The 20,742-nt window shown below is 33.5% G+C and overlaps 1 protein-coding gene across 6 annotated transcripts in view; it reads right to left on the bottom strand.

The window, feature by feature from the left end:
• The window catches only part of QKI (QKI, KH domain containing RNA binding), a 172,098-nt gene that overhangs the window by 100,586 nt on the left and 50,770 nt on the right, over positions 1 to 20,742 (bottom strand). For all 6 annotated transcript variants that reach the window (XR_011140282.1, XR_011140281.1, XM_068938926.1 and 3 more), the window contains exon 3: positions 1,702 to 1,818. Coding sequence is in view for 4 of the 6 variants with exons in the window: in XM_068938926.1 (XP_068795027.1) it covers positions 1,702 to 1,818 (117 nt within the window). In the remaining 2 variants the exon portion in view is untranslated. The remainder of the gene's footprint in view (positions 1 to 1,701; positions 1,819 to 20,742) is intronic.

The raw sequence follows: 20,742 nt of genomic DNA, 5'->3' as shown, positions 1-20,742 counted from the left end.
CACATTTTAAAGAATACTTGTTGGTGTTGATATTATGCATGTGTAATCAGAAGTTGTCATTTCTAATTAATCTATCAGCTAAAAAGTGGCAGCTTTCCAGTATAGCTGGAACACTCTTCTCTAATGAAAACTAAGTTAGGTCTGCAAACTGTAAAAGGCATGCAATATTTCCATTAAATCTTCTGCCCTAGAATAGCCTCTTTTTTACAATATAGTAGAATATATTAAAAATATGAATACTATTAAAAGTCGTAAGTAAAATTATGGAACTAAGACTGTTCACATATTGGAAACCACACGCTTTGCTTCAAGATACAGCATCAACACCCACACAGTTTGATAAGACAACTGAAGCATGCTGAAATTTTAATACTCACGAAAATTTTAATGTCTCACACCACCCCCACTTATAGGAACCTACATTTCAAAATCCTTTACAAAAATATCAACTCCAGAAGTTCGTTTTTTGCCAATTTAAAACTCCATAATAACAAGACTAGTCTATATGTTAAATGTTCATGCAAACTAGAACGTAGAAGGAATTTAGGATGTAAATTAGAATGATTTTAAAAAAGAAATGCCTCTAACTCCTTCATAAATCAAGCATCATTTAAGACAACATCACCCTCTTACTTCTATAGAGCCTAGACAACCACAACATCCTCCACAGTTCAGAACAGAGCTTTATTCACAAGTCAGCAACCTAAATACCAGAAATAGCTATAGGTAGGATAAGAAAGAGGGCCGTGACAAAACATGAAGTTCAATGAACGTTCATTAGCTTTGTAAAGTCTGGGATTTTTAACTGGGTAGGCATTAGCTTTCTATTTTAATTGCTATGTGCTATATACATACCAACAGAACGCATTATGTGACAGATCAGATAAGGAAAAAAAAGGGATTTTCTAAAGAAAGAACCAAAAGAAGAAACACAGTAACAAAAAGGAAAAGAGTACTATTAAGTGAACATTTCAAACTGAAGTGCAGATGTAGGTACAAGTTTAGCAAGCAGTAACCAAAGAGAAAAAAATGGCTAGAAAGTAAAATTGCAAAAAAACAATGATTTCCAGGAGATACCATCATGCCGACTTGACGTTCAGGATGATGCTATCCTGAAAACAAAAGTCTTCCTATTTATATGGACAGAGCATATGTATTGCAGTAAAGAGCAAGGGATAGCCTTAATTACATTTCAACTGCCCTCCAACTTAAAATAAAAGCAGAATGTGGCAGTTGTTGGTTCACTCATTGGTTCACTCTGGTTCACAGACAGAATTCATTGCCACAAATACATTAATCCATTTTCTAATCTGCATTACTCATATTGAAATACCAAAGTAGTGGCTTTTGCAAGAAAGCTCTTAAGAACACCTGTAAGGTTAACAATCCTTTCTTATAAAACATATTTAACTTCAGCTTCACCTTTACTTTGTGAAACGTGATACAATTAGAAGTTAGTTTACTACTGAAAAATACTTTATAATTGCTAGTTAGACTCCCAATTGCTCCATTATAGGCCATGAACATTTACTTTCTTTAAGACAGGCTGCAAGTGTTAGCCAGTAAATCTGTAAATACCAATACTGAAGAAGCTTATAATGAGAACACTAGTGGTGGGGAGGCAGGGGGAACATTCCCTTTTCCTTTGCATTAGGAAAGATGACTATGCATCTGAAACTATACTACCTTTCAAGAGCTTACCTTCTTTTTGTCCCTCATTGAGCCCTTCCCTCGGACCATTATCTTGCATCCTGTTTCTGCCTCAAGCTGTTTAGCTGTTAGTCCTCTGGGTCCAAGGATTCTTCCAACAAAGTTAAACTGGAAAAAAAAAAAATTCTATAAAACAAAGGTAAACAAAATGGATTTAAAATCCAACAAAATGCATTTTCATCTCTAAAACGTTACCAAGGGTTTACCAATTTAAAACACTACACTAAACACCTGAGGTGAAAGAACGAGAGGAGACAAGTAACAATTTCAGATTTAGTACAGTAGGTAACTATGGAAGCCCTACTCTGGAAGGCACTGATTACAGGTGAACACAGCCTTTAAATTTATCATCTGGTAGTCTAAGGTAGTGGTATTACTAATTTTTTGCAGGTTAAGTCACCTCACCTCTTACAGAAGCACTATAAGGCACGTGAGAAAATCCGTCCCCTTTCTTCCTCACCACTAACATGGCCAACAAGGTGCATTACATCATGGAAATCCGCAGTTTCTTGCTGCGTGACCAAACACAGCACAAATTCCATGTGGTAGGATCGATCAGGTGACACATGTAGGTCCAGCCTTATGATGACAGGGGGCCACGAACCCTTCTGGGAAGCCCTCTAGATCTCCTGCTCAACTGATCTCAGCCTACATGTAAGAAGCCTTCAGAAAAAATTCTTTCTTGCCCTTGCATATTGTTCTGGTGGACTCTACCTGGTCAGCAAGCTGCTGGTCCACAACCCATCTCCCACAGAAACTCAATCCTGATCATCTCATCATCTCACTCTATAAAGGTACTTTCCACCAAAAAAAAAAAAAAAAGGATTGTTATGTATACATTGTTAGGTTTTATAGCAAAAATTTATGGAAAATGTTTGAGTTTACATTTATACACTTAAATGGATATAAGTGACAAACACAGATGCAATTCTTCATAATCTATTATAACCAGTTGAGTATACACACAGAACAAGCCTTCCATTTTAGCTGGCTAACATCAATAACATGAGACAACCCCCTGCCTATCAGAACACAATAATCCTGGCATTTAGCCATTACTGAACTGTTTCTGCAATATGAAATATTATTTTATAGTTATTTTCAGGGTTTTGTTTTCTTTCATTATTTTCACACACCCTGGAAATTATAACTACAAAATTTTTTTTTAAAAATATTACAAGCAGATAGCATTAAGACTATATAGTAGCATTCTGACAACTATAGTGCAAACATATAGCATTGGGTTTAAAATTTATATAAACCCAGAAAATTCAGACTGAAGACTGAATTGTAATATACATATTGAAAGAAAAGAAACTGCACAGTAAAGATCGAAGGCTGATTATTTTGGATCCTTATAAACAAAGCTATATAATGGAATTATGACAAAGTTGTTGGCTTTCATTTCCTCAACTAATTAAAATTGGTTTCAAGTACTATAATTCAACATATTTGAAATCCTTATAAAATTGCAAAGACCAAAGATGATTTAGGAGCAAGCAGAAATTATGAAAACAAGCAAATCAAAGTTCTTTAACAAAAATGTTTATGTTTCATTGTGGCTAAACTGTTTGGAAGAAAGATATATTCCTAAAGTAATTTAGTATTTCAAGCTCAAAAAAACAAAGATATATCATGAAGCCTGACTCAATCCTTGGGGAGAAAAAATAAAGATGAAAGGTACTTGTGAATGCATACACAAATTGTGAATCACAGGAAATTAAAAATTAAGCAACATTCACTAAGACTGGACTAGGCTACAAAGCAGTTAGAAGTGATAAGAGTTCACTCTTGAATCATTATGAAATCTTGTGTTTCTTCCACATTTTGTGCTTAATATCAAAAATCTCAGCAGTCTTATACATACAGCATCTAACTTGCTTTTCTCCCCAACTACACTTCCCACATGCTACTCAATCTTTACATGTGCATCCCATTCCACTGAAAAGGCAAAAGCACAATACAGTGCACCTGACTTGAAAGCTCTCTTTCTACCGATACAAGACGACTACAACTACATTATCTGTCTTCCAAGAAAGACAGCAGCCTTAAATATTTTATTAACTACCAGCTCTGACATCACTTCATTATTCATATGATGTTGGATCACTATAATTTGAGTCAATTCTCTTTTAATAAGACATAGGATAATTTGGATAAAGATGAAAACAAAATAACTCATGACTCCAAGAAAATAGAAGGAGAAATCTTTATTACTCTCAAGCTTGCAACCATATTAATATTGTCAGGACTCCATTTAGAAGTGTGGCTTCTAGCTGAGATACTGCTGACCTAACCACAATGCATTCTATTAAAAATTAAGCCAATTTTTTTTGAGCTATTCCCAGAAGATTCTCTTCTTATAAAGAGCCCTTATAAATTTTTCCAAGGTAACACCTTCCCTCACAGTCTTTACTTTTCAAACCATATGTATTAATGCCTTCAATCTTCTTGCATAGGTATGCTTTCCAAAACTCTTGACTATTCTTGTTATCTCTCTTGGACAATCCAATTTCCACTTCTTAAAGCAGGATGCCTAGACAAGGCAGTATGCCAACCGAGACCCCACCAAGGATAAGCTACTCAGAACAATTATCTTACAAACCACATTCCTATTAACACATTCTAGCTTTTTCTTCCCCTAAAATAATTTCAATTCTTATACTTCAATGTTCATTAACCTTAGATAATTTTCTCCCATGCCTCTGTCTAGTCAATTTTGCCCAGTTTTGTACTTATATGCAATTATGATCTTCCCTCATCAACATAATTCTACATTTGTCTAACAAATTTCACATTGTTGACTTCAGAAACTCAAATTTTTCAAGATCACTTTGCATTTTAATTGTCTTTTAAAGTAGTTGGTATGACTTAAGTGTTTTCTAAATGTACCTTCTATTCCACTGAGCAAGTTATTCTTGAACATATTGGCGATCCAAGCCAAGGGAGACCTCTGCAGGACCTCATTTGAGGTGCAGTCTTAGTTTATTCTATAGTCATCAGTAATCCATTATCACTACTAAAGCCACTTACTGTTATTTCAACAAGTGATTCCCATACTTTCTGCACCAATGGATCATTGTTAACATTCAGTTTCTCAGGCTGCTACCTCAAAGCTCTGCTGAAAACTGCGTAAGAAAAACAACATTTATGATTCTCTTCTGAAGAAGCCACATACAGACCAGTGGTCAGCAGACCACAATTCAGGAAACACAGGGGTAGGGCAAGACTTCTCGTAGGGCAGAGTCCAAAATTTTACCGGAATCCAGTTGCATCAACATCTATTGCTTCTCTTATCTGCCAGGCCAGATATCTTGTCAAATACGATTACTGGAACCAGATACATCTGACAATTTGGAAGATCATTTTTATCACATTCTCATTCAATATTTCTAATGTTCTTTGTCCTATGTCCTCACCCAATTACAATCTTCATCACCATGAGTTCCCCTACAAATAGCATATCTGTGTTTAGGAATACTGTTTGTTCTAACACTTTCAAGGAATCAAACCCAGGAATACTTATCTATAATTTCTCAGGACTGCTTTTCCACTTTGGACTTTTCTAGTACTCTAGGATTCACTTTACCCCTAGTGAACTGCTAAAAAATAAAATCACATGGTTCACAAATTGGTTTGACAAATTTAATCTGTATCATATTGAATACAAGCTCATATAAGTTAAAATGGAAGAATGCATTAAAAATAAAGCAAATGTCCCATGTTAAGATTAACAGTCTCTACAACCACAATAAGCAAACAATAAACAATCAAATACTCTTTGTTTTACTTCATTGTGTTAGCCTCTACTTCCCTAGTCAGTAATGGACCTCTGTACTTAATAGATTTTGTATGACTCACACTTTCATTTGCAGTATTCCATAATAATTTTTCCTGTTTATTAGAAGAGTTAAACTAAGTTTTTTTCTGTGTTCTTACATCTTCCTACAGAAGCTCAAAATTAGAAGTTAAGAAATAGTTTCTAGAAGAAATGAATTTGATTCACAAAAAGCCAAGAACTACATCTAGCAGAGCTCAATTGCTGCTCTTAACCTCCATTTGATAAACTTTCAGCCACTTATGCCATGTTGCTACCCACCTCTGCGCCTGCTTTTTTGCATCTTCATTCCCATTCCCTCAGCTCATGAGTTTTCTCAAGTCCCTAGCACATACAAAATATATGCCAGCAAGATCCTATAAGCAGGCCATTTGTTGCGTTTCTTTGAGTTGATGCCCAAAATACATGCTAACACAACAAGTAGTATGTTAGAGACTGTACACGAGGTTCTCTGTTACTGAAGGAGTCTTGGCAGAATCAAATACATTAGGAGAAGCATAAGAGCACCTCTGACTTTTAGTGTTTGCACCCACTGTGGGATGTTAATGATTGCTCTATAGCAACAACACTCTTAAAAGCTGACTGAATTTCTGTCCTGCCCAATATGCCCTCTGTGTTAGAAATCCTCCAAAAAAAAAAAAAAACCAGCTTGTATTCCCTGTGCTGAGAGCAATTATACCCCAGGCAGACCAGGTGTTTTTACAGTCCTGCAACAGCACACCAGCCCCTGTACCCAGAATAAAAGAAATGAAGAAAAAAAGAATGAAGTATGCTAAAGGCTCACAGCTGCTGACGTATATAAGGTTACAGAGAAGCCTGTCTGTTTTTTTTTTTTTTCATATGGATATGGCAAACAGTATTTAAGGAATTGCATGCAAGTTAAAATCATGAGGGACCTGAGGAAAGTTAGTAGTGTTATGTTTCACGTTCTTATTGTGTCTCTTGTATTTTGTGTTTTCTCTTGAAACCCAAAAGTAAAATATGGGAAAGACGAATTTATCCAACCAGTAATTTTTTTCCCTCACCTTTATTGCTGGAGAAGAATTTGAAAAAAAATTTGATTTGATTAAAATATCCAAATCTAGCATAAGAGAAAGCATGAACATATGAATTTGGTTAAAAAGTTATTTTGCTCAATTAAAAACTAATTCATTCTATTGTCCTATTAGCAAATGTTCCAATGATTTACTGTACACTGAATTTGCAGAGCTTGGAAAGAAGCCCAAATGAGCTATTCTTAAAGATCTATTTAAATTTAAACAAATAGAGAAAAGCTTCAGAAAGCTTGTTCCTTCCTCAGATATAATACATGTTTGAAGATGCGATGTTTTATTCACAGAGTACACATTATTTAAAGTAAAATCTCAGGAAAATATCAGTAGTTCCTCATAATTAAAAAACAACAAAAAAAAAGATGCTCTACCATCTGGACTTTAACTAAAAGTACTCTAAGACATAATAACCACCATATAAATACAGTAAAAATTAAAAAAAAAAAACCACCACAAATTACAGACACAGAAATAAAATACCTAAAAAAAAACCTAAAACACCTTAAAAAAAAAGCCTTTCAGAATACTCTCTGAAGTAGAAGTTATATAAGAGCCTTTTCTTTGATAATAATCCACAAAGGATGCCTCAGAGGAAAACATACTATTGCAGCATGTGCAGATTTCTAATAATCTGACATAACTCACATTAGGTCTTACCTTTCTCCTCACCCTCATTAGGGTTTAAGTTCTGGGAACTGCCCAACACTGTAATGACTGAAACTGAGTACTTGTAGGCATAAACTTACTGAATATTAGTTAATTCTTAACTTCCTGTAGAAATCAGTTTCAGTATAATTATGCCATACTGGACACACTTCACTGTTTTGAGATTGCTACATTTACATACAATTAATTCTTTTTCTTTTTTAAATCAGAACAGGCGACAAAAACTTCAGATCTTCTCAATATTATAGAAGCAACTTAGCCCTCTCCTTATTTATATATTTTTTTCAATCACAATCTTGTTCTCTCCAGTTCAGTCAATTGTTAAGACATAATTCTGCCACCTTTAAGTGCATTTTTATTAGGACAGAAAACTGTACCTCACGTGCACCCTTCCCATATTCAAGTCATTTTTCAGATTGTACACTAAAACATGAATTAACTCAGACTTCCCAAAAAGAAGGTTCAAAATATTTTGGTCACTTAGTTTGCTTTAAAAAGGAAAAGACACGGGCAGCAGCTGCTCACTTCACTCTCTGAAACCTTCTCCCTCTTCACTCCTCCAAAAAAAGGCAGCTGCAGACCACAACTTTGCATGGGTTAGTGCTTAAAATATGGCAAAGTTAAAAAGCAACTGAAACTGAATGTTATAATGAAGAACATCTGGCAATTTTATCTCAAGTAAGTCGCAATGCTGATAGTAAGTTCAGCCATTTTGGAGGAAACCTTCTATGTCTTCAGATGATAAAGGCCCTATTTTATGAACATCTGGGAGATCACTTAATCTCACAACTGTTCTCAAGTGTTACTGTAACCAAATGTTTCAGGTTAAAATGCTAAGTGTAGTAATGAAGGAATGAAAAAGTAGAAGGGAACAGCAGCAAGAATAGAAAGGCATTCTGAAGAAAGTGTGACAAATGCGTATGACACTCAAGGTATTGTTTGGTAAATGTGAATACCCTTTTCATAAGCTTTCAGCAACTTTAGCATTAAGTATTGGTAAATTTCTTAAAATTGGATCATTCTGGAGTACTTATTTTCGTGTATGTTTTTACAAAAGAAAAGCAGCTTGTGTATTTAATTGAAACAGCTTTATAATGTAAAATATTTAAATTAGAAACACTACAGTAGAAGAATTAGAAGCAGTAGAAGAATTAGACAGCATTATGCTGATGAAACAGACTATAAATGGAAGAAAGAGGTCTTTGCAGCAGTCAGAAGAGGATTCTCTAAACCCACAAACCACTTTAACTGACCTGCCACAACTAACAGGTTTGGGAACTGTTCTCTTCTTGTTTTTAAAGGAACATTTGTTTATGGTACTGCTAACATGCCTATTTCTCCATAAAATATTTCCACACTTATCACTCTTTAAGCTAATTTTTAAATAATCATAAAAATTGCCAGATTCTTGCTTTCACAAAAATCTAATTACATTATATGACTTGAAATAAGAATAAAATCAGCTGAGCGACTAGAAAACACAGCACAAAAAAGTACAGCACATTAAACTTTGAGAAATTAATATCATCCTTTCAGTTAGGTAGTGTTTAATAAAGCAAAAACTTCTAGCATAACATTATAGATAGCTTTGAGATTACTTTAAGCATTAGAAATTGAATGCCCAACAGTTCACAGAAGAGTAAAATTATTTTGAAACAGACAATTTAGTCCACCTTACACTGAAAATGCTTTCTAGCTTACGTTTGTTCACTTAACATTATGATAATCAAATAGCCATCTTTGCAATGACTACAACTTTATCATAAAGCTTTATTTACAGTAGCAGCAGTAGCAATATTTTATACATATACACACACACACACACACACTTTCAAGAAAACTAACACATTTAAGAAATCTTTTCTTTTTATTCATAATTACCATGAATAACTTTTGCTATCAATGGTAAGATACCAGTAGGGCTTTACAGAAGACACAGCCTTTTAGTATACATTTACAGTCCCTTTTGTTCAATCAAGACATTTTGTTGAAATACTTCAAACTATGGCCAGTGTCTCATCCAGTACAAAACATATTGGTAGATTTTTGATGTGTAGTTATTTAAGGAAATATAAAGTCTTTTAATTTTTTTCTGGATAGAAAATCTCTATTATATTTGATGCATTAATATTTCTAGTGATTCAACAGCATACACGTAAACAGTAAACCGCTACACGGCTACACAGTTCTGTGTTCAAGAAAAGCAGTAATGAGAACTACTACCAAATAAAAGCAAGCGTATCTCACACACAGCTTATTCAGTGACCACACAGTAGATTCACTGAAAATAAAGAATGAATAGCTTACATACATATCTGTGACACTTACTCACATCTAACAAATTAAGAGGAAAACGTATAATGTTTCAGGAATAAAATTTTGAAATTGCAAAAATCTTTCATTAACTGCATTAGCATGTACTTTGAGCATTAAAAATATGTTCCAGGGGAATCTGGCAACTGCTTTGCATAGTTGAGAAAACCAGACTATCTGATGAGATTTTACAAGGGGAGGAGGCTGAAAAAATAGATGGTATTATCATTGCCAAAATAGTAAATACAGATAATAGTAACCACATACAGCAGTTAATTTTTATTACCCAAACTAACTTAGGATACTTGTTAAGATTACTGGCAACAGTAGTGAAGTTGTTTCTTAAAGTCCTACTGGTAATTAAAAGTTAAGCTGCAGACAACAGTGCCAGAGAAACATTCACTCCATCACTTTATACAGCATGTTTTCTAAGTGAAATAACCAATAAATGCCTAAGTACATATGTAGTGAATACCAGCACAACATGTATAATCTGCTTATGTCAGACAGACCCACTTGTATCTGCTGGATATATCTGACACACACCATTCTAATACTATAATCAGAGCTAAACAAGAATTATTGAAGCATATAAGCAATGCAGTTAACAGTAAATTAGAAATACTGTGCTCTAAGAAACTTAGGCATATAATGCAGTTATTTTAAAAAGCTTATTTCATGAAATAACCACTTCAGCACTTAAGTATACAAATCAAAATCATTTAAGATATTGGAGAACAAGACACAGCAACTAGGTACTTACCTAACTTAGTAACTTCCCTAACTTACCCAACTTAGTACCTAATCAATGGTTAGGTAATAAGCAAAACCAAACCCCTTAGCACACCATGTCAAACACCTCTGAGATTACTTCAAGCATGAGAAACTTAATCCCCAACATTTAATCGAAGGGTAGTTACAGTAGAGAGAATATACTTGAAATAGCTCAAATTCTCTGAAAATACAAGTTGTCATACTAAAAACAGCAAAAACTTTATCACTGAAACAAAGATGACAAAAGAGTTTTTCTTAATTCAGTAAACAGCCCGGAGTGATGTCTAATGTACTTTGCAATTTACTAAAACTTTTTCCATCTTTTAGTTCATTATATACTTCAATTTCAACATAGATTTGGGTATTTTTTTATTTTAGTTGTTAATTCAGTTATCACAATCACAGTAAAATATTTGTTAATGCAAAACCAAAGGATATGAACAGAATTAAAATATATATTACTAGAACATATGTAGCAGGAGAATAGAGAGAGCATCCAGTGATTTGACATCTGTGATACATCGTACAGATTTCAGCATGCAAAGGATGTTTGTACAAGCAGAGTATTTGCATACTGCATATTGTAGAGGGGACAACGAAAAATCTCTGCTAGCAATGGAGAGTAAATGAGTTCTCTTCATACAAATACTTACATCTATTACTCTTTTTAGACTACCTTTAACCTAGCTATCACATAATACAGTTATTATAGCAGTAGTTTTGGTAATATTTTAAGATCATTCAAATTTTTTTTTTTTTTTTTTTAAACAGAGCTTTCTAAATCAACTGCAACAGTACAGATTCCACAGGATCTCCAGAAAGCCAATCTTTCAAGTACACCGTAACAAGGGAGTGCAGACTGGGGAGACAATTTAAATCTCAGTTCAAAGTACGAAGGTATTTGACCTTGCACGAAACACCTTCTGTGTTCTTTAAGCCGTTAACTCACATCACCTAGGGAACTACCAAAAGTGGCTCCAGTACAAGTCAGATACTGAATGGTTATGTTACGCTCACAACTAAAACCTCTTGAATGAGCATGCACGTGCTACAATCCAGCTGTCTGACCAAAGCTGAGGATAATTTTTAGTATCTATTGGCTCTTTAGTAAGACCTTGGTTATGCAGAGAGTACACATAGTCTACTGTTAAGAAATGTCAAATACAGACTCACAAAATTCAATATGTCATCTTTTCTTCTAAAGCTTTAATCATAAGCCTATAAAGATTTCACGATGAACAATAACACCCATTCTTCCCTAAGAGATTTGAAAATCACAGCCTTTCCACTTGCACATCAGTAATACATGCTCTTGTGACTTCAGGAATGGATTACTATAATGAATATGTTGGTCTACCTTAAAATTTATTACTGCTTCACACTAGTGAAGTTCTCTGAGCAACATATTAAAGCAGGTGGTAAATAAATAGGTACTCTTGGGGATTTTTATACCAAAATCAGGACTTCTAAGCTCAGATTTTCATTTTCATTTTTCCAAAAACAATCTGTAGACACGATTAAAACTCTACTAATTACAATAATCATGTAAGAAAATATTACATCTTCCAGAGGGTAACTCGAAGTACTACTCAACAATAAAGTACTCTTTGCTAGTACCTATGTTGCTGCTATTTATTGGAAGGTTAACAAGCTTACATCTAGCATGAAAGAAGAGCTTCAAACCAGATATGAGGCATTTCCTATTTCAATTAGGAGGTTTTTTTGTTTTTTTTTTTTGTTTTTTTTTTAAAGATCCACTCTCTTAAGATCTGATATTTACTACTTCTGAAATCAACTTATAGTCAAAATTTATTGGATCTATTTATAGTCAAAACCAATAGCTATGGAGGACAACTATTTCAAATACACTTATAGGAAAAGTCAAATACCAGAATCTCTATTTGCAAAATATCATACAATAAATTAAAATTATGTTCTGGAAGGTAGGTGAAAATATGTCAAAATAAACAGCACAACCTGTAATTCTAGATAGAAAGCTGAGTGAGTTTGTATTTTTAATTGGGTGATGGATTTTAATAAACATATTCCTTGCTAAAATAGAAACAAAATTGTTTTTATGAAGCAGTACAATACCATTAAAGCATCAAGACAGCACAGCAACATAAGAAAACAGAATCATCTTAAAAGAAAAATATCAAGATATTCTATTTAAAGATACCACAAGTCTACAAGGTTAATTTTACTGCTAGATTTGACCTCTCAGTTACCAGATTATTTACATTCATTTCTGGCAGAGTGGACTAACATCCACGGGCAATCATTCAAAAAGCTCTGAATCTTTTTTCTGATCACTGCAGCTGTAATCTAGACAAACCAGATTATCCATGCGATTTCAATAAAATACAGATTATATTCAGAAGGCATCCTAATGCTTAAAATGCTTCCTTTAAAAAAGTAAAAAATAAAAATGCATTTAAAAGTATAGCAGGGATTTAGAATGGATTGCTAAATCCTTTAAATCCATATTATTCACCTCCAATAACCTCTGCACTGAGCGCTTTGAGAGCTTGTTTAACTGACAAATAGCTTAGAAACCCCATGTAAATACAATGGATCAGATCTATAAAAATTAGGCTAGCTTTCCAGGTCAGTTTAATAATGTTAATACAGACTTTTTGTTTTTTAAATAAAAAAGATTTTGCCAGAACATGAGAGACAAGGACAGACGCATACTGTAGTATAAAAACTTTTCTCTCTGAAATCTTAACTTGTGTTTTTAAGAAAACCTTTGAGCAAGCTACCAAGTAAACGGATCAGATGTACTTAAAGATATTTTATTAAAATGTTATCATAATAGCTAGAAATATTTCAAAATAATACTTTTACAAAAATTTGTTTATTTTTAGCAGTGAAACTCTAATGCACGTGACAAAGCCTCAGTAGTAACTAAGCCTAGTTAATGAATGTATTAAAACTAGTTAGCCAACAGAGTTTGCTGTGTTATCTGTTTGATCTAGGTATTTGTCAGGACCCATTATCAAAATACAACTGTAAGTATTTAAAATGTTATAATTCCTATACACATAAAAATCTTCAAAATATATGCATTGTATCATCTAGTGTACCATCATTTGCACTCATATATTCGATCACAATATGCAGTATAGCCTTCTCTGAAATTCTGTTTCCAGCTCTTCTGGGTAGAAGATTCCACCATGTTTTGCAATGCAATGAAAGCATATGTTGCTTGGGGAGGTGGAGAAGATGGGGGGGGAGGGAAAAGAAGAAGTTTCTATATGTTAAGAGAAAGATTAATGTTATTAACTTCAAAGGTATTACTTTGCCAGAGCATAGGTGGTGGAAGAGATTAATATCTTTTTTTTCCTACAAATTCTGTTGCTAATTTTAAGGCTATTCTAACCAAGTATCAAACAAATTATACCAAATCTACTTGACTAGCTTCTAAAATTACCACAACTAACTGATATTCAATTTTTTTTTTTCTAAAAATTAACCCAAGATGTAATTATTAAGCCCATGAAATTCTCTACAATTATTAATTCAAACTAAGGGTCTAAGAGTTTCTACTGGCAAAGGATTATACACAGGGGATCTTCATGATTTTACATTTTTCTGTATCAAAATCCCACTTATATCATTTGATCGTATAATTTTGGCATTAGATAATACACCATTCACATGGAAGCTAAAAAGCAATATACTTTTTCAAAGAAGAAGAAAAAAAGGAGAGCTGTGGTTTTTTTGAAAATAAATATAAGATACTGCTGCCATAAAGACCTTATGTTATATTGCGCAAGAGATGAGAAATTTTAGAACGCTGCAGATGTTGCACTGGTCGAGTTACTTTTAACAGAAGCAGCAGAAGTCAGATAAATAGACTATGAAAATTGACAGAAATAATTTAAGAATAATTTCTTTAAATTATTTACTTTAACATAAAACTATAAAAGCTCTGTGCTTGTGGTTTTATTGTAAAAAAAAATCTCATGGGAAAATTTAGTATTATAAAATAGTAGCATAGAGATAGATAGGAAAAATAAATTCAAGTTTATTACTTGTAATTTTTAGTTATCCAGTACACACAAGCATGCACATGCAAATACAGTAAAATTTCTTTCTACATTTTATTATACCCAAGTTATTGCTGAAATAGTGAATTTAAAATTAATTTATTTGATAATTTAGAAAACTGTAAGTATTGTTTCATTACAGGACTACCTAAGTGATATTTGCATTGATCTAAAAAATTTACAGAATTAACTGAGATCCAAAGGGCTGTCATGCTAATTCAAAAGGTAACCAGCACATCATGAATAGTATCATGTACTAATGCAACAGAAGATTTTGAAATGACTCTATAGCTCCATATCGATAAATCTCTTTATATAGAGGTATATAAACAGTAATCTGACTAAATGCAATACATCAAATTCTCAGAGCAAAGAAGCTCAAAATCTCTCTAATCTCTTTTATTCAAGGCCTGAAAAATGTATCTGGTGTGTTTTCTAGCTACATACAGTCAACCTGAACTTTCAAATACCTACTCTAATAATCCCTGTATTAAGAGAATAACTTATTGCAGGAGTACCTCAAATTGGTAGAAAAACACTCTGGTGCTACCACACAATTAGGAGAAGTTGTTTCTATTATGGGGAAAAATAGCTCACAACATTAAGATAAATGAGACTCATCTCTTACTGTTGCAGTTTTCTAAAACCTGCCACTCAGCTCCTCAACCACACCTCCCTTCTCCAAAAATTCCAGTAGGATTAAAGGAAAGGAAAATGCCTGCTCTTTCTAAGAGGAAAGGATCTGGAATTTCGTGTTCTCTTGCCTCCATTACAGATTACGCTGCTGGACAAGGGGTCTGTCCACACTTAAGGACAACTAATGGCATGGAAAGCTATACAGAAGAGCTCACTCCACAGAAACCTTTTAAGCTGGAGAACAGTTTCAGTCTTTTTAGTCTGCAGCTGCTTCTTTTCAGAAAAGCTACAGGCCTCCCTTTCAGCTGTTAAACTCAGCAAGGGACTGCCCCTGGAGCACACGCCCCACTAGTACAAACACATTTCAGATATGAAACAGGGGAAGAGAAAGGCTTGTTCATAGGCTTGTTTTACCTGTTGAGGAAGCAAAAAAGAGATCTCGCTCTTCACTTCGCTTTGAGTCAGCTGATAGATCAACTTTGGATTCAAGAACTAAACAAGTTCTCGAGGAAAAAAAAAAAAAAAAGAGTAGAAACTCAAGTAGCAAGGAGGAGCAAAACACACCAAGCAGGATTAATCTTCCAATTAAAGTGCTGAACGTATTACCAGTTTGCATTCTAACAGACTTCACTGCATATAAAAGTAGTAGGTGTAGTTACTGTTTCATTTCAAACAGGAAGCTTTTACACAGTTAACCACCAATTTTTCCAAACATTAACCTTCATTTTGAAAAAGCATCCAAAATAATGCACATTACGATACTTTTCTACATCACTGATCAATAAAGGGGGATTAAGAATTATATAAAGATTGCACCATTTAAGAGCATTCATGTTTTCTTCTATTAGAAGAACAAATATAATATTAAACTGCAAGATATAAGTATCAAAATGTTTCCAAAGTCACCTTAAAGCAGGAGAAAACATCAAAAGAATGTTACTGTAAAGTCATCCAAAAAACCCTCCCTGAATCAGAAGCAAAATAATGTAATTCTTAAAACAACTTTCTTTGGATGGCAAGTTGGTGGGGTATTTTTTTTTTTCTCTGAAAGAACAACGGAAAATTGAAAAGTTTTAAATTATTTCATAGATCTATTTATATAAAATTAATAATTTATATAACTGATAAAAGTACTGTCTTTCAAAGCTCGTCCTTCCAAACTCTTTAACCTTCCCTGTCATTAGCCTGAGTGATAAGCCACCAGCTGTTTTTTATCTTCCCAGTGCTACAATGCATTCTCTTCCTTTTTAAGGCTAGTATATCCAAGCTACAAACAGCAGGGCTTAAGCCAGCTGCTAGAATGTCACAAACCTATATATTTAGCTCCCATCTCATTTATTGCCATTGCTCAGTGTCAGCCACTTAATGTCCTTTTTGCTTCAGTCTACTGACATTCCTCATTGAGCTGACAACACTGTTGGCTGGATCAGCAGTTAGGAGACACAAGAACACACAACAACAAAGCAAAGACCTTATCAGTTTTCAGAGACAAAAAGCATGCCTTGTCAAACATACACAGGGCAAAAAAACGTTTTGAATTTTTTCTTCAACTCCTAATCTCATTTTCACCGTTTATAAATTGTATACTTGTTTATATAAAATATTAACGTCAGTTCTCCAGTGAAACAGCAATTTATTCTTTAAACATGTTTAATTAGCATTATACTATTATCAGCTAATAAATAACGCAGAAGTCCTCACAGTACCAGAAACCACTAAGATGTTAACTATCAAGAAAGTAACGTCCAAAAATTCATTTTATCAGAAGTTTCTTACCTAAGTAAGTAAAATACTGTGGTTTCGTTCTAAAAAAGAAACTGGAATCCCTAAACAGTAAGTTAAAATACAGGCTAAAAATTGATACTTTGAAATTTCAGTCTTAACACATGAAATTCAACATAAAAATCTGAAGTATTTCAGAAACTCTTGATTGTATTTGGATAGCCTCATGTTACTAAGCCACATCACAGGGGAACTATTAACCTTTTCCTTTCTTCAGGCTGTCCTATTCTCCACCAAAAGCCATGCAAAACAAGAACTGATGACGTTTTCCCACAGAAAACAAAAGTGGTTTCACTTTTTTTTTTGGCCCAGTCTACTAAGCTAAATATGGAGGAAATTCTGCCATAAAACTGTTCACATATTGCTCACAATTCTCCTTAAAATCATTACTAATATATATAAAGTAATATTCCTCTAATTGTTTTCAAATCATGACCAAGGAAGATAAAGTCTCCTCCTCTCATTCACCATCAGAAATACATTAATGCTCTAGAGCTAAAAAGTAGGCTTACTGCTTGTGAATGCCACAGAAGTGCTGCATCTGAATCTCAGTATTTTTGCTGCCTCCATGTTGGGAAAATTACAGTCTGGTTGCTTGAATTTTTACTTTGTTGGGGAGGAGGGGAAACAAAACAAAACAAAAACAACTAAAAGGAAAAAGGAAATGGAGGTTAAGAATTTGGCAATGCAACATTTTCAGAAAGTAGCTTTGCACGTAGATAGTGTGGTGACTTTGGCACAAGGAGACTGATCCCATAGACAAACACTTCTGACAAAGGGCAGTGGACTGCAAATCACATCTCAAGATAGTCATTACAATTACTCTGCATACTGAGGGGGTTTCACCTGTGCCTCAAGTATTTAACTAAACGTTCTTATTTTCAAAATAATATATCTACACTGACTGAAATGGTTGAACACATCAGAATAGACAGAATTACAGGAGGATTTCCATCATCTTGAATTTTTCTATCCATGCTAGCACTTCGGGTTACCAGTCCTTCTCTTCCCTTCTCGATATGAATAACTTTGTCTAAATGATTAAAAATTAAATTGAAAATTTAACATTGGGATTTAATCAATATATCTAATCTAAAAGAATTTTTTGATTCTGTGAAACTGTTTGATGAGACTTCCTTTCCCCATATCATATTTCCAACTAACATACCATTAAAATATCTTCCAGAGAATACTAAGTTCATTAATGAATTTAGATAAACATAGATCTGTCTCAAATCACAGTTCTGCTACAAGCATCCTAGTGTAGAAACTCTCACATTAGGTTTATTGCTGCAAAATAATTCAACTGTCTTCAGCGACTCACTTCCCTAACACAGCTTTATCTAATTTTTTTAAAAGATAAATACTAGGCATGTCTAAAGTTAGCTAAAACCATGACTAGTTTCTTAAGGGTTGGAGGATGGGTTATTTCAAAATGGTTTCTGTGCTGAACTCATTGGTTACTGTTAACATAATCTGAAAAAACAACATCAAAAGATGATAAGAAGGGTATATGAACAGACTGAAAGGATACAAAAGGAGCATAAAGATGAATTTCACAACACAGGAGAGAAGAAATTCTGAACAAGTCAGACAGTACCCTTAGCATTTTTATTTTCACTGAGTTTACTTGCTTTAAGTTCCTTAGTAGTAACCAGAATATGTAAGCTCATAACAGAAAGAATTCACTCACGTAACTTCTGCCTGTGCTACATTTGTTTGCGTTATTTGCTTTAACTTTGTTTTCTCAATGTTTTTGTACATATGAATACAAACTGTGCATTAGACTATAAAATTACACTTGCTTGCCATTTAAAATTATCTTAAAAGGTTAACCCTTCAGGCCACTGAAAAAAAATCTTAACCATGTAGTTTCAACTTCACTTCAAATATGTATAAAATAATATCCCGCAAAAAGAATTTTATCCTACATGGTCTGTTCATGTAAAAACATGAATCTAATTACTGTCATATTTTGGAAATAACTGGATTTGAAATTGCTTAGAATTATCAACATAAGCGAGAAAGCTGTAAAGATAGAAAAATTAACAATTTCATGGTTTTAAAATAGGAGTCTCTGTTATCTTTAGAGGCCCATTTGCAATGATTTAAAGGCCCACAGTACCGTTTGGTAGTTCCCTCCTTTAAGTGGTCATAAAAACCTTTAAATAGTAATTGAAAGATTTCTTAACAGAAACTCAGGAAATCAGATTCCATGAACAATCTAATAGCAGGCATGCTTAAATGAGACATAGTGAATAATCTTTTCTATTCTGTTTACTAAGGTGAGGTTTTCAGAACAGTAGCAAGATATCAGTAACACTAGAAGATGCGTAAAATTTGTCCAATTCTGTGCCGTACCTAGGAATTACAACTCATTTATCTGGAAAATTAACAAGTTGTGCTGTGGGTAAATCCATCTGCAAAGCCTAAGTGTAGGTTCCAACACTGCCCTCTAAGAATCACAGTTTACATCATTAAACTCATATTCCAATAACAAAGGATCCTCAGGATATACAGTCTAACAACTAATTCCCTTTTTTTTCCTTTTTAAAATTATCAAAGAAATGCTGTCACTTTTCCTTCTCTCAAAATAACGAGTTAATCAAACAGGAAAAGATTCTGAGGTTATACTTCAGTTTATGCTAGAGGAGAGGTGCTCTGCAGTCACTTCATTTTGTTGTATTAGTTACCGGAACTTTACAGATGTCAAGTTCTGCATAACTTTTAGGCAGGTCATTTATGCTAGAATTATAAAACATTGAATAATTTAAGTTCCAAAAATGAATTTATTAGACACTTTCAAAGGTGGGAGGAAGCACAGACGTTACATGCTTTCCAATCAGAAGACCTTAAATGCTGTATTTATATAAATAATACTTACTATTTTTTTCCTCCCAGAGAGCACTCTTCTCAACAACCATAAAATAAAAAATGGTTAAGTACCATACTAAGCTGCAGAGAAACGATCCAATCCACAATAAAGAGGCACAGTATTATTTTGAGGAAGAACTTAGGCATTACTAGCAGCAGTTGTGATGAAAGCATCTATATTCAATCAAAGCATTTGAAAAAAGTAAAAAATCATTCTATAAAGTTATTAATATTTTACACTTTTTGTGCCTACAACATCATCCTATGTTAAGAGATCTGAAAATGCAGTTTCGAAAGTGAATGACAAAATGAAAGTATTTAATCTTCCTAAACACAAATATGTATTCCATTCACATGACTGTGTTAATTACCCAAATTAGCTGATTTAACTGTATAATAACCAAATCAATACTAGGTAATTGTTACTGCTTTACCTGTACACACATATTACAGTATTTGTAACAATACTGCAATGTGATTGGTAGAATTAAAGCTTACAGTAAAAATTTTTTCTAGTTTATATGAATTTATAGTAGAAATCAGAATTCTTAGTTAGGTTGAGATAAATTAACTCATGCTGCCTGAAATAGCTATTTAGATCCTTAAATATATTGAAAAGGCTCCAAATATTTATCCTTCAGAACTATGAAAACTTCCCTAGCTGCTTTAAATAGAGAATGAAAACATTTAACTATAGGAGCTGTTCTGTACATAACAACCAGTTTCCAAGTCAGTAGTTTGCTCTGCATTAGATTCGTTCTCTGTTGATTTACCAAACCAGATCTAGAATTTCACGCAATGAAAACACTAAAGCACTTCACACAAAGTAATTTTAAATTACTTGATCAAAGCAACTATAAAAGTGAATCCCTTCTCAAAAGCTTTTTTTTTTTTTTAAAAAAAGAGGAGGTTATAATTAGCAGTCCTTGTGATTCTACTACAGACAAGTATACATACCATCACTACATTATAGCCAAGTGTTTAAAAAAAAAATGCTGTTTGTCTAGTGTTTTAATAAAAAATTACATAAATGAGTTTCTCACTG

This window comes from Struthio camelus, chromosome 3 (assembly GCF_040807025.1).
Source record: "Struthio camelus isolate bStrCam1 chromosome 3, bStrCam1.hap1, whole genome shotgun sequence".
Taxonomy (NCBI): Eukaryota; Metazoa; Chordata; class Aves; order Struthioniformes; family Struthionidae; genus Struthio; species Struthio camelus.
This window is presented reverse-complemented; position numbering and strand designations above follow the sequence as displayed.